Raw genomic sequence first — 13,654 nt, forward strand, 5'->3', positions numbered from 1 at the left:
CCCACAGATGGCAGGGAAGCTCCAGGAAAGAAAGGCAGGAACACCTGAGAGGCCTAAACCAGCATCCTGCTCTTTCCCTGCTCCTTCAGGGCCGCAGCTTGCTGGCTGCAAATGCAGCTGAGGATTTGGCTCTATCCCCATACTGGGACAAGACAGGATACAGATGATGAACAGATGATTTCTGTTCAAAGGGCTTCATATCACATTCAGGCAGTTTTTGCTTGTAAACCTTGTGGTGTTTAATTGATAGATATTATTTTGACATTTCAGAGAATCTCAAATTCAAAGTGTCAATATAAAGTAATGGTTGGAGGTCTTGACAAAGAGGAATATCCACTGCTGCAAGCATCCAGTTCTGCTGGATGTTAAATGTCTTAATACATTTATTTGTGAGAAGAAATGTTTTGATTTACTAGTAAAAAACCACTGGTTAAAGAAGAAATATAGATGTGCATTCAGCAGGGGCAATCTAGCTGCAACCAGAATCACAGATACAGGAAGACAATATTGCAACTACCAAAGTGTCAGTTGATTGGGGTTTTTGCATGGAAACTTTTATAAGACAAACAAGTTATAAGACAAACTTGTTATAAGACAAACAAGGCAAAATGCTACCAACTAACCTGTGCCACTCCTACCAAGTCTGTATTTTAGTCCATGGTACTGGCCCTGCTCTTTCCACAATGCTGATCCTAGTTCTGTGCTGTTGGTTGTGCTGTTCCCCATGCTGCCATGCTCCAAAAAAGAAAGGGATAATATATGAGTAGTATTACATCATCATAAACATAAAATCTGCTGAAAAAAAAAAATACAAGGAGGTGTTCAGCATACATTTCTGGAGATGACTGTCTCCTTGCTGATTGCTTTGGATTGGTTGGACTTGCATGTTTTCCTTGTTCTCAGCAGTGATGCTGATGTTACATGCCCTGCAAAGCCTCTGTATGAGCTGTCAGTTGGATGAGGATGCACAGATATCCTGTTTGCAGAAGTCCAAGATGCCTACAAACCAATAAGAAAGTATACACTTAGAGATGCTATCAGCTTCAAAAGTAGTGAGTTCTTCAGATGCTATTCATTAAAACAGCAAAATAGAGGTCAAATTCCCCTTTTGAATTGCAGTTACCAACTTCATGTCACAGAAGTCTAACACAGGACTCCTTAGAAATTTGTTATGAACAGGATTAGGTAGAGCATACTACTCCATGCTGTCTAAACAAAAGGGCCATAGCTGTGCACACAAGGCTGCCTGCTGCAATTCTCTCTAACTCTGAATTAAGAACTTGTCTTTACCTGCAGGTGTGCAATTAAACACTGATTCTGCCAGCTGAATGAAAGACTCTCCAAGGATCTCCTGATAGCTTAGGTGACTTGCATGAACAAGGTACTGAGTGGTGTCCTTGAAAAGCAGATCACTTTCACCATACTTCCATGACTGAAAGAGTTGGAATTCAGAATCCAATTTGCTTCCCAGAGATTCCTGAACAGAAAAGGAATAAAAATTTCACAGCTTGGGTCATTAATAGTACTTTTATCTAGCACTGTTCATATTAGTACCATAAGATGCACTTTTGTAGTGCCTTATTTCTCAGCAAAAGTATGGCCTCTGTGGAATGGGAGCTTGGGAACTGGTGCCAAAATATCCCTTAAGACAACCCAAATAACTATCTTCTCAATCTCCTATGCACATTTTTAATTCTTTTGTATTGGATCTGAAGGCACTAGTATATAAAGCTTTTCATCTGGAAAGTGTTTTCAAAGTTGGACATAACAAATGGTAACATGCCAAGCTTTTCCCTGTTACCTGTCACACCTGAGATTTCAGTAGGAAGTCAGAGATTTTAGTGACAGTGACTGGTCGGGTCATGACTGTGCTGGGGGGAACGGGGCCCAGGTTACAGCCGGCCCATTCTGTGACTGCGGCGCGTGTTCCGTCCGGGCACAGGAGCTCAAAGTCAAGGGGGGAATAACCTCTTGCCCAAGCAGAGCTGCCCAGATCTGAAAAGAAAATGAAGTGAAAGGTAATCCTTTTGAAAAATTAAAGCAGAAGAGAAGGTGAATCTCAAATAAAATGTTAAAACTTGAGAGGGAGAAGTTTAGTCAATGTGTTCAAAACAAACACAGTGTGCTATGTGGTCATTTCCTAGGAATGCATAAGGACCAGGGCAGTGTTTTCACTGAGGTCAGTGAATTTAAGCTGCACCTATCAACTAAAATAGAATCATATCAAGGCATATGAACAGCTTATCATGTCTCATCTGCATCTGTAACCACATCCCTTTCCGGAAACAAAGGGATGCGGCCTACATGCCCTTTGCTTCCCCACACAAACTGCTAATTGCTGCAGGAATTCCTGTGGGTTTCCAGCCCCTTATACCTTCAGTTGATTTTAGAGAGATTCCTCTCTTAGAAAAGTCTCCTCTCTTAGTAAAATGGCCTAAAATAGAATTTTATTTTGCTTTAATGTGGGTTCCTTTTCTGCTTGACTTTAAGAAAAACATATTTTGAGTTGCCTTTTAAAGCTGTGAAATTTAAAGCTTCCAGAAATTTAGTGCAGTCTCCAAGGATGATTATCCCAACACACATCTTTGCACTGGGTGATTCTTCTTTCCTCTCTTACAGTATCTGAATGTTGAGCTTTACTGGAACACCTACATGCAGAAAGCTTCTAGCAATCTCCATTTCCAAACACAACTTCATGGACCGAGATTAAACCTGTACAGGCTGATCCTCATGAGTGATGGTTGCTTTGTGGGAAGTAACTGACATTAATGAACATTCTCAAAGGAAAAGAGAATATCTGCATCTCACCCTCTATGTTCTGGAGCAGGTTTGAGTGTTCCAGGAAAGCTACATCTCCAAAGCTTCGTCCACTGGGATTGCCAACTAGACACCTAGTGCAAGGAAAAAAAAAGGGATCAAAGACAGCACTACATGGTGACTGACATTTGGACAGTCATCTGAAGCTAAAATTGGAGTAGCTGGAAGTATCCCTCCCATCTCTAATCCCTTGGAATATGTTAGTGATCTCAGCATAGAGATTTGCTAAAATAGTCCTTTTCATTCCTTACAGCAGCTTCCAAGTCAAAGCTGCTGCATGATGTGCACCTTCACCCATGCCTAGGCGGGAAAGAGAATGGAATTCAACTAAACACATTATGTACATTTCATAAGAGTGCTTTCTTAAACTTTCATAAAAGTTTCACCTTTAATAGTCTTCTCTGCCTCTGTCTTCAACTATTTTTTTAATCTCCACTCTATTTAATTATCTCCTGTATGCTAGACTGCCTCTTACCACAGCATCTCTGCTCTCTGGTCCTCTTTCATCCCTTCCCTTTAATGAGTCAGTACCAATGCTCCAAGCCGTACATGTTTGGCAGCATTGCCTTGCTCTGGAAATGATTTAATGACCATTTTAAACCATCAGTCAGCTGAACATCCCATAGCAACTGCAACCAAAACAAAATACACCCTAGCAAAAGTTTATACAGACACATGCTTAACAAATAGGAAAAAAGAAGCTTCCAAAAAAAGCAAAATCACCAAACTAATCAGGCAATTGTGGCTGTTGTTCTGCATTTCTGACTCTCACCTGAGTGCTCCCATATTGCCATAGTAACGTTCGTTGTGACTTGCAGCACATCTGCTGGACACTCGAGCTCCTTCCACCTCCCCATCTCCAATGCACACCTTGCACAGGTTTCCATCTGCTCCTGGCATGCAGCCCTTCCAAAAGTAATTCTGATAAGCTGAGTAAAGAAAACTGAGATGAGATTAAGGCAAGGTGTTCCCAAGCCTCTTCACAAATGGGAAAAGACAGGAAAGAAATTTCATCCTAACAATTAGCAAGAAAAGGGCTAAATAGTGTGACACATAGTCAAACATGAGGAAAAGCTGCTTCAACACCTTCTGAAACTGTATTAATCAGTTGCTGGTTGGATCCTCATGGCCCCGTTTCTATTTTACTCACAAATTTAAGCTTCAGATTTTCATGGTCTAGTTAAGAGAGAAGCCAGAGGCAGCCCTTACCAGAGGCAATATCGCAGTTCTCAGTGTCATTCTGCTGAGCTCCCACTGTGTGTCTGGACAGAAGTAACCATCCTGCAGGACTGTACAGGTGACTGTGGCAGGATCTCCTTCCCCTAAGGTTATGGATGTGAATCTGTTTGGCACTTTTCTTAGCTAGGGCAACAGCATAAACTGGTGGTAGTGCTGTGAAACAATGACAACAACCAGTTACACCAAGGCAATTAAGTATTCCACAAGGGTACAGCCTCCCTTCCCTCCCTCATCTTGTCACTGTATCTTCAGTTACAGTACAGGACCTGCTCTTTGCTTAGCCACAAAGTTCTTGTCCTTGCACAGAAAATTCTATTCTAAACCAACATGCAAATAAATTCCTGCATAAACCCTAGAAAGTTTCTGTTACCTTTGTGCTTAAGATGAATTAGTTTCCCAGTTTTCTCCATGGTCTCAGCTTCTGGGGCACAATCTCCCCCTGGAAGGAGAGATAAACATTAAGGATCTTGCAACCGCTGTCATTCCTTTTACATGGCAGCATTCCTTCAAAACCCCTGTGATCCTCTTCAGCCATGTCAGCATCTTTGTCCCTTTAACAGAAGGGATAAAATAAACAGACCAAATGCTAGAGCCAGTTAGTGGAAGAGCTGGGAAGATATTTGGACATTTATACTGACTCCTGCTTCCATCACAAAACATCACAAACTGTGGAAATTTAACTATATTCTTAACAGTTCTTTTTTGATTCCCTCTCTTCTTGATAAGGTCACATGAGAACTCACCATAGCATTCTGCAGCTACAGGCACCAATCCACATCTCCCTGCAATGTACACATGCGTTGCATCCAGGGTGACTGCATCAGCCTCACTACTCTGCCAGCAGCATTAGAGAAAATAACAACAACAGGATTTGCATGAATTGAGTATCCAAGCAGCAGGACTTCTCTACTGGCTGAAAATTCCCCTGCATAAATTCCCTCTCATTCCCACTCATTCCTCAAGCTAGTTTTCCTCTCTTTAGTTCAGACAAGACATACATAGCCAGTCCAGTCTTACCCTGAGCAGAAGGAGTCTCCTACCTTGATCATTTCAATGCATTTGGTCATGGAAGTTGCCTGGACACAGACTAAGGGGTCGGATTTGATGTTCAGTGCCCACTCCTCACATTTGTGAAGCTCAGCATCACTGATGCAGCACCAGCGCACGACGCTGTTCTCCAAGGAGCTCCCTGAAATGGGAGCAGATCATGTCACCAGTGCACCAATCTGTGCTATGGTAAGGGGATTTTCAGGTAAATGCATTTGTGCCTGGAGGGAGGAATAATGTGGAAGGAGAACTTTCTCTTCCCTTTCCTTAGCTATAGTCCCCTGGAATAGTTCTCACCTTCATGGCCAAGTCCCTTAAGGAGAGCCACATAATCCAGACCAAGGACATAGGCAATCTCCAGCTGCTCCTCGAGAAGCTGCAGCTGCTGAGTGGCATCTCGGAACAGCAGGTTCTTTCCCCCAAAGGGTGCCGAACTGAAAAGTTCAAATCTGGCTCTTTCCTTTCCTTTCTGCCCAAAGAGGCGCTAGGACAAGAACAACATGTTTAAATGGCAACAAATCTGCTTATTCTTCCAGCAATAGGCAGCCTCAGCCTTCCCTCCCTTTGTATCAGTGGTCAAGATATCAAATACTATTTATAAATTGAGAAAAAGAGATGAAGAAAAGTGAGCCCTGCCTGAACCTATGAGTCTCCCTCAGCTACATAAAAATTGATTCAAGTTCCATGGCAGGATGAACATCATTAGCCATTTTGCAGTTTGTGTGTTATGGCATCTTCCCCTTCTTTACTGATTTATTCTCAGTCTCCTACAGAAGAACACTTTAGAAAAAGGTAAAACCTTAGACAAGCCAGTGCAAGATCCTTCTCCAGAACAATTACAATTTTTAGCACTTTATTCACACTAACTATAAATTTCTCAAGAAAAAAGGCAACCTGGGTCATGACTGCCACACAGAGATGGAAGTAAAAACTGTGTCTGGACATGGACAGTTTATAATATTCACTCACTTGGATCATGCTAAGAAATTTGTTGGTGATCTTCTGGAAGTTGCTGCGGGTGACGATGCCACGGCCAGGCCCCTTGCCCAGGTTACAGGTGCTGTATTCAGTCAGCTCAGCTGTGGATCCATCGGGACACAGGAGCTCATATTCCTGTTTTTCTGACTCTGAAACAAGGAGACACACATGAATCTGTGACCAGAGCCATATCTTGTCAGCAGGCACAGAGATGGAATATACAATGTTTTTCAGTGCAGGTTGCTAAAGGTTATGCAGGCAGCATGGTGTACCAAGCATACTTAGGAAAGCTGTCTTTGGTAAATACTTCTTATAACAAAGAGAGGGACCTCAGCCAGAGCTGCTCCAAAATACTCTTTAAGCTATACTAATGTAAATACACTTATTTAAAAATATTTACCTGCAAATACTGCTGCTAACCACCTTTGGTACAGAGCTCATCTGAGTTTAAAAGTAGACAAGGCAGGTGTACAGGAACTTCACAGTTATGCAGCTCAATATGCTGAATTTTAAAAGGAATCTTGTAACTCAGGCAAAGCAAATACTGACAGCTAATGAAATCATTGTCTGCTCCTATTTTAAGAATCTCCTGCGAGCAATCATTGCTCACTCACACTTTCCTGTTCTGTTTCTTTCTGAGTTGTGTGGAGAGCCAAGAAATATCCCTGAACTGTTTGCAGGGATTGAATTTTCCCTGGAAACAACAAAAATATATGGATATCCCTCAAACACCTACACAGGAAAGAGCACAGCAGAGATTAAAAGAAAACTGCATTTTTAAGATTACCTGTGGCACTCATAATTCTTAGATGATCTAAAAAGGCGACATCTGCCACTCCTTCCTTCAAGCACCTGCAGGAAGACAAATGCCATCCTATTAACATTTCACCTGGCTTTCCTACCTTAAAAGTTCTTTTTCCCCCAAAAGTGAATTCAGGCTCAGTGTCCCAGAGCTCACCTGAAGGCTCCCTCAGAGTCATAGAAGGGTTCATTACTGCTTGTCTCACAGAAGTGGTTCCTGTCTCTGACATAGGACTTTTGTCCTTGGCAGAGAGCACACAACCGGGGAGCAGCAACACCAACCCCAGGGATGCAGCTTGCATTGAAAAACTCACTAATTGCTGCAGGTGTAGGGGAAAAAACCAAAACAAAATGAAAGAAAGAAGTCAAATGGGAAAAAAATCAGAAGAGGAAAAGGGGCCCAACATCTCATGGCCAGAACTAGTTCATCCTCCATCTGTGCTGGCATTTCAGTTACATTTGCTGTGGCCAGAGGTAGCCCTATGGCTCCTACTACCTACCTTGGCTCAGAGGTTGGGCCTCATCCCAGGAAAGATAATTTCTTGCCAGGAGAAAGCCAAGGGGAATATTCCAGCCTGATGTCCACCTGGCTCCATTGTGACAGCTGCGCACACCTCGCAGACTCTGGATATTCAGAGTTCCTCGCTTGGCAATGGCCACAGCAAACACACAATTTCCTGCAATAGCACAAAATGTGTAACAGAGAAAAAAAATCTTAATCTGCAGCTTCCATCTCTGAAGAGGAGCTGAACTAGTTCAGTGAACATGGCTAAAGAAGAAATTATCTTAGGGCTATTCAGTGTAGGTACTCGTGCCAGGAACTTAACCATATACTGGCTACATGGCACTTGTCAAACAAGCAATACAAGTTTGTCAGTACCACAGGCAGAAAGGCTACTGGGCACAAAGACCCACTGGTATTTTATTCACCATCATTAAGTATTTTAGAAACAATTGTTAGCCACTCCATATTCCTACAAAGTTTTTATTAACATATTGACTTTTTTTTCAAGAAATCTAGAGCCATTTCTTAGCCAAATCAGAAGTACAGTTTATTCTTCAGCTTTCCCAGCCTACCTTGATCATAGATCTCTTTCGCCACCACTGCCAAACCGTACAGCTTTACAGCAGAGTAAACATCTCCAGCATCCAAGGAGGCAGCATCTGCTTTATTTGCCTTTAAAACAACAGAAAAACCCTCAAAACAAGTGTGTTTACAAGGAAACAAACAGAAGGTTCAAGACCACAGTTTCTGCTTCAACAAATTTTAATTTAGTAGTTTTCTTTTGCCTATTTATTTCCAAGCAGCTGTCACTATTTCTTGGAGATTGCAAAGACATTAGCTGGGGTAAAACAGTACACCTGGCAGGATGCTCACAGGATTTAATTCTTGCCTCTCAAGTGACTGTGTACTTTGTCATTTAAGCAGTTCAATTATTTCAGTATCATTTTATTTTCCCATCGTTTCTGTTTATCAGTTACTTTTCCAAGAGGATTTGGACACAAAATCAGTTTTTAAAGTCTCTGTGAACTCACCCTGATTTTATCAATGCAGTCATATGTATTGTGGGCTCTGATGCAAGAAATCCTAGTGAAGGAACTGGCAGCAGTGAGGGGCAGCACAGCTGTAAGCACTTTGGAGAGCTCAGCACACTTTCTTTGTTCCAGGTCAGAAAGGGTGCACCATCGAAATTTCTTCCCTGTAGTGTCAAAAAAGAAGTCAAGATTTGTAGGATTTCATGAAAAACCCTCAGTTTAACACCTTATGGAAGAGAGAGGTTATTCTATTTTATTTAACTTCCCAATAACTTGTTTGTGCTCACCCACACACCCACACACTTACAGGCACCCAAGAGATGTGACAATGTGTGACCAAGGTAATTTTTTCCCAACATGAGGACAATATTTGATGCTGAATCTATGTCTCTTTGCTTCCTTTTGACTGAAAGCAACCAAATAATTTTAGGCAGATTTTTCGAAAATCAGCAACTATTATGGCAAAATCTGCCACAGAATCTTCCTTGCTTCAACCCCAGTGAATTTTAGGTAAGGCTGCCACCCAAAATTAGGAGGAACCAAAGGTGAGGATGTGTTTATGGTTATGGCCTGTTTTCCTGTTGGCATAGCAAGAGAAGGAATGGCACTTACACTGCAGGGTAACCAACTTCCTGTTACCAGAGTGCAGATTTTCTCCCAACAAGTCAACTGGGATGTGACTCTATCAGAGCACAGGCCTTCTAACCCTGATGTAAGCATGCATTCTCTGGGGTTTATCAGTTTTACAGCTGCCCTTGGTTATCAATACAGGCCATGCTTTTAACCTTTGCTCTGCTGTTTCCTCTGGTGCTTTCACACACCAAAAAGATGCAATTAAGGGTGGAGGTGATGGTGAAACTTCCTTTTTCAGAAGGATTTGGAGGCTCAGTGGGTTTAAACCAACTATAAAGCTACATCTTAAAGGAATCCAGACATGCCAACAAAATTTCCTCTTTTGCTTTAGGCTGCAATTACTCCATCTTGTATTATTCCTCTGAAATATGTCATCATATGCATCTCCAAGAAGATACTAGACATTTAAGGAGGAAAATAGTGATTGTTGTAGACAAAAATAGCATGCAGTTATGTAACTTGAGAAAATCTTAAGCCATGTAATGAAAACCAGGACTGAATGCACAGAAAATGCCACAATATCTCTAACATTGTCATTTCCAGATGTTTAAGCATTTGACTCTCTGGAGAACTATTAATACTAGCAATGTGTACAATTAAATCATTGAAGTTTTTATTTCTGTGAGCACAGCATCAGACATTAGTCCTCCACTTGTTTTGGTGTTAGTTCACCACAATTCCAAGAAGAACCAGTAGTGGCTTTAGAGGGGAGCAGCTTGAGGTCCCCTGCTTCATTCTGACACTTCTAACGAGTACACAGATCTCAACTATTCAAAGGAAACAAAGCCTCACTGAATTACTAAGGAAGTTGTGCATCAAGCTGCTTCAAAACTAAAAGGTCACCATCTGCCAATGATCAAACAGAAAAAATACAGGCACGGCTTCAACTGCAACTTCTTTCTTTGCACAGAGGAAAACAAAAGCAAAGCATTTATTAGTTTGAATACCACCCAGAGGCAATCTTTCTCTCTCCCTCTCTGCATCAGCCTTACCTGAAGCCAGCAAGGACGTGATTAGGACAATTAAAATCACTGTCTTCATCATTACAGCTGTTCAGCAAGGATCTTCTCTCTGCCCTGACGCTCTGCCTTCTCATACCAGGAATTCCACAGTGATTACTAAAGCTTCTGCAAGATAACAAGGGGGGTTAGATATCAACGAGGATAAACCAAGATTTTAAAGAACAAACTGTCAGAGGATGGTATATCCTCGTATGCAAAGGAGAAGGGGACAGGGTCTCCCTTTCCTACCCACAGATGGAAAATATCCATGCATTTTCTGCTCTATTTTTATCATACACAGAAAGAAATTTAATCCTCTGCTTTAAAAAGAAATAGAACTTCTGCTGTTTCAAAAGGCACCCAAAGCCTTTGGGAGATGGGCAAGATTTACACCTAACTTACAAAAAAGATACCAAAAGCTAAGTGAATTATCCAAACTACTGAAGGCTCCTTCTTACCTTATTTTTTTCACCTGATAATGGTTTATCTACTGAGTAATTTTAAACAAAAAGTAATCCTATGCCTCCCTAAGAATTCAGAACAGACCTGGGACACTGTTGACTGTCTTCTCTTCATTCCATTCCAGCCCAGCAATATCATCCAAATGGCTTTATTCCCCTATTTTCTAATGCTTAAGCTGAAGTATTATTACCTCTTAATTACTCTACAGCAGCTATTAACATCATTAATTCTATAGCAGAAAAAAATACATTTATTTATATATTATATATGAGAGGAAAAATACATTATGTATTATATATAAGCAGAAGTGTCTGATGATGTATAAAATACTGTGAATATGTTTTAATCTTTTCTGTTCAGGAAAGAATTAACTGTTCCAAGAGTTCTGGAGGAATAGAGTCTTTATCCTACTTTCTTTTCCTTCTTCATCTTACTGATCTCCCTGGTGCTTTGTTTACTTCATGTATTTTTGCAGATACATTTCCCAGATTTCTTTTGTTGCCTTATGAACCCTTCCCTAGTGATTCAGTCATCATTCCCCACCTGCCTCTTTCACACTCACGTATTGCACATCTCTTGAGTTTCACAAGTTCCCTCTCTAGATCTGCAGCATTTGTTGGGGTGTTGTTTCCCACTGATCCGATCACAGAAGGAGTTACACAGAACCACAGGATGGTTTGAGGTGGAAGGGACCTTCAAGCTCATCCTGTTCCACCCCCTGCCAAGGGCAGGGACACTTTCCACTAAATCAGGTTTCTCCAAGCCCCATCCAGCCCAAGGCATTCCTCATTTCTTCCTGCACTGCCTGGAACAGAGGCTAGACAGAGTTAAAGGAATGAAGTAGGTATTTATTAAAAGGCCTTCAAACAATACACCCTGGGCAGTACAAGGTTACACCCAAGATGGACACAAGATGGACAACCAGTCATGAGTTTTCACACTTTTATAAGTCTTGGACCATTTAAATATTGGGGTTAATTGTCCAATTACAGCTTCAGGCTATGAAGTCCCATCCTCCCAGATTGCTCTCCTCAATTCTCCATTCTTTACACTTTATGGGCCGAAGATGCAACAGTATCCTTGGTTCCCAGGCTGAACTAGGATTGTTTTGTCTGACTAAACTGTGAAGAGAATTGCTAATACTTTGTATGAAGTTCAGAGTTACACACCAGGGCAGTACAGAATCTGGAAAATATGAAAGCTAAAACTTAAGGCATCACCTGAACAAACATTCTCAAGCCCCAAGATCTCCAGTCTCTCATTTGTTGGAGGAGCTGTGGTATTAATCCCCTCTTTGAATTGACTCAGCTGCACAGGCCCAGCACAGCTCAGTACCCTTAGGGAAGTTTTATCCCTCAGTGAGTGTAGACTATATAATCCCACCAGATGTGAAAAAACCCCATAAATGTAACAACAAGACACATGATAAAAGTAATTTTAAAATAGCTACATGTCCACATATTTGTTTTTAATTCCAAGGAGAATTATTAGATCAGGACAGATTATTAATCAGTTTAGCCTTGTGACAATTATTTTACACTATAAACAAGTGTGTTACATTTAACTGCACCTTAACCTCTGAATCACTTCTCAGTCAGTTCTGGGGAAACTTGTCTGTCTGGCCCAGCAGTGGGGTGCTCTTACACATCAAAGCTAATGGTTCTTGCAAGGCTTGTACCAAAGCACCTAACAGCATCAAATCCCACCTTCTTTGAGGTTTTACTTTGTGCCAATCCTACCACTGTGTACAGGATGTGTAAATCTAAACAATTCAGTCAGCTAATAATATTACTGCTTCATGAGGTCTGTGTCTGGATTTCTCCTCAAATTTCACATATTTAACAATGAAAGGCTTTCCTGTACATGTTTAAGATGCTTATACAGATACTACTACCTATAGTGATGTGAAAAAAAGGCAGAATCACATGAAGGTGTTACAGACTTCATTTAGGCCTGGTCAGGAAAAAATACAAACATAAATCAGGAATTTAAATTAAATTAATCAGCTTGCCTGAGGACCATGTCCTAAAACACTAAGGATGTGGAAACACAGCCAGGACTCTTGAATTCTTTTCCTACTGATTCACCATATGAAACTACCCCACTGCCACCGTCAGAGACAGGTAATTAGCTACTTCCCAGCAGTGTAGCATTTATTCATCTAGGGATGCATCTAAGAGAGTGGAAAACCAAATAACCTGTATAAAATTCACTCTGGGCAGCAGCCAGCCAGGCAACATCCAGGCAAAAGACACCAGAGGAGAAGTAGGTGTTACTGCACTACCCGACCAGCCACCTCACTTGGAGGAACAGCATCGTGTCTGTTCCATGTCCTGTGTCCTCTCCCTAAAATCCCTGCCTTAATATTCCTGGTGGTCCCACACCTGGGGCAAATACCTTACCTGTGTGTCAATAGCAGTGCTGAAAAGCAGCTGAGCCCCATCCGCCTCATGCTGAACTCCCACAGCAGCGCCCTCCTCCCGCTGGGCACAGCCCACAGCCCCCTCGTGGGGCAGCTCCATCCCCACAGAACAAACCCTCAGGAGCCACCACCCTGTCCCCACTCGACATCCCCGGGAAAATGTCCCCACATCCCGTGCCCTCAGGGCCGGCCCTATCCCCACCCCACATCGCCTCAGCGACGGCCCCTTTTCCCCCCGCGCCAAAAGAACAGCCCGCCTCACAGATCAAACCCCCCCTCTGAAGAACAGCCTCCCAGCGTACCCCATTCCGGGTCTCCCCTCAGGAATGAACCCCTCCCTACACGCCGTGTTCCCTCAGGAATAAGCCCCCCTCACTCGCGCCATGCCCGGCAGCGCCCAGCCCCTCACGGCCGCGGCCCCGCCCCTGGCCCCGTCCCCTCAGGGCCGGCCCTAGCCCCACTCCACATCGCCTCAGCAACGGCTCCTTTTTCCCCCGCACCAAGAGAACAGCCCTCCTCACAGATCAAACCCCCCTCTGAAGAACAGCCTCGCACCCGTATCCCCATTCCGGGTCTCCCCTCGAGCATGAACCCCTCCCTACATAATATGTTCCCTCAGGAATAACGCCCCCCTCATACACGCCGTGCCCGGCAGCGCCCGCCCCCTCACGGCCCTGGCCCCGCCCCTGGCCCCGCCCCCCGCGCTGTTCCCGCCCTC

At 42.8% G+C, this 13,654-nt stretch overlaps 1 protein-coding gene across 1 annotated transcript; it reads right to left on the minus strand.

Moving 5' to 3' along the window:
* Positions 1-314: 314 nt before the first annotated feature.
* LOC115909556 (melanotransferrin-like) lies at positions 315-13,335 on the minus strand. Its single transcript, XM_030958985.1, has 18 exons — positions 13,239-13,335; positions 10,044-10,178; positions 8,419-8,582; positions 7,960-8,059; positions 7,383-7,559; positions 7,040-7,202; positions 6,869-6,933; positions 6,073-6,230; positions 5,401-5,587; positions 5,097-5,245; positions 4,800-4,890; positions 4,427-4,495; positions 4,027-4,209; positions 3,590-3,746; positions 2,809-2,891; positions 1,811-1,995; positions 1,291-1,477; positions 315-999 (listed from the first exon to the last, which is right to left on the minus strand). Exons 2-18 carry the CDS (start codon positions 10,093-10,095, stop codon positions 950-952), a joined length of 2,220 nt encoding a protein of 739 aa, XP_030814845.1. The 5' UTR covers positions 10,096-10,178; positions 13,239-13,335; the 3' UTR covers positions 315-949.
* Positions 13,336-13,654: the final 319 nt, after the last annotated feature.

The sequence above is a fragment of the Camarhynchus parvulus genome, chromosome 15 (genome assembly GCF_901933205.1).
Source record: "Camarhynchus parvulus chromosome 15, STF_HiC, whole genome shotgun sequence".
In the NCBI taxonomy this organism is placed as follows: domain Eukaryota; kingdom Metazoa; phylum Chordata; class Aves; order Passeriformes; family Thraupidae; genus Camarhynchus; species Camarhynchus parvulus.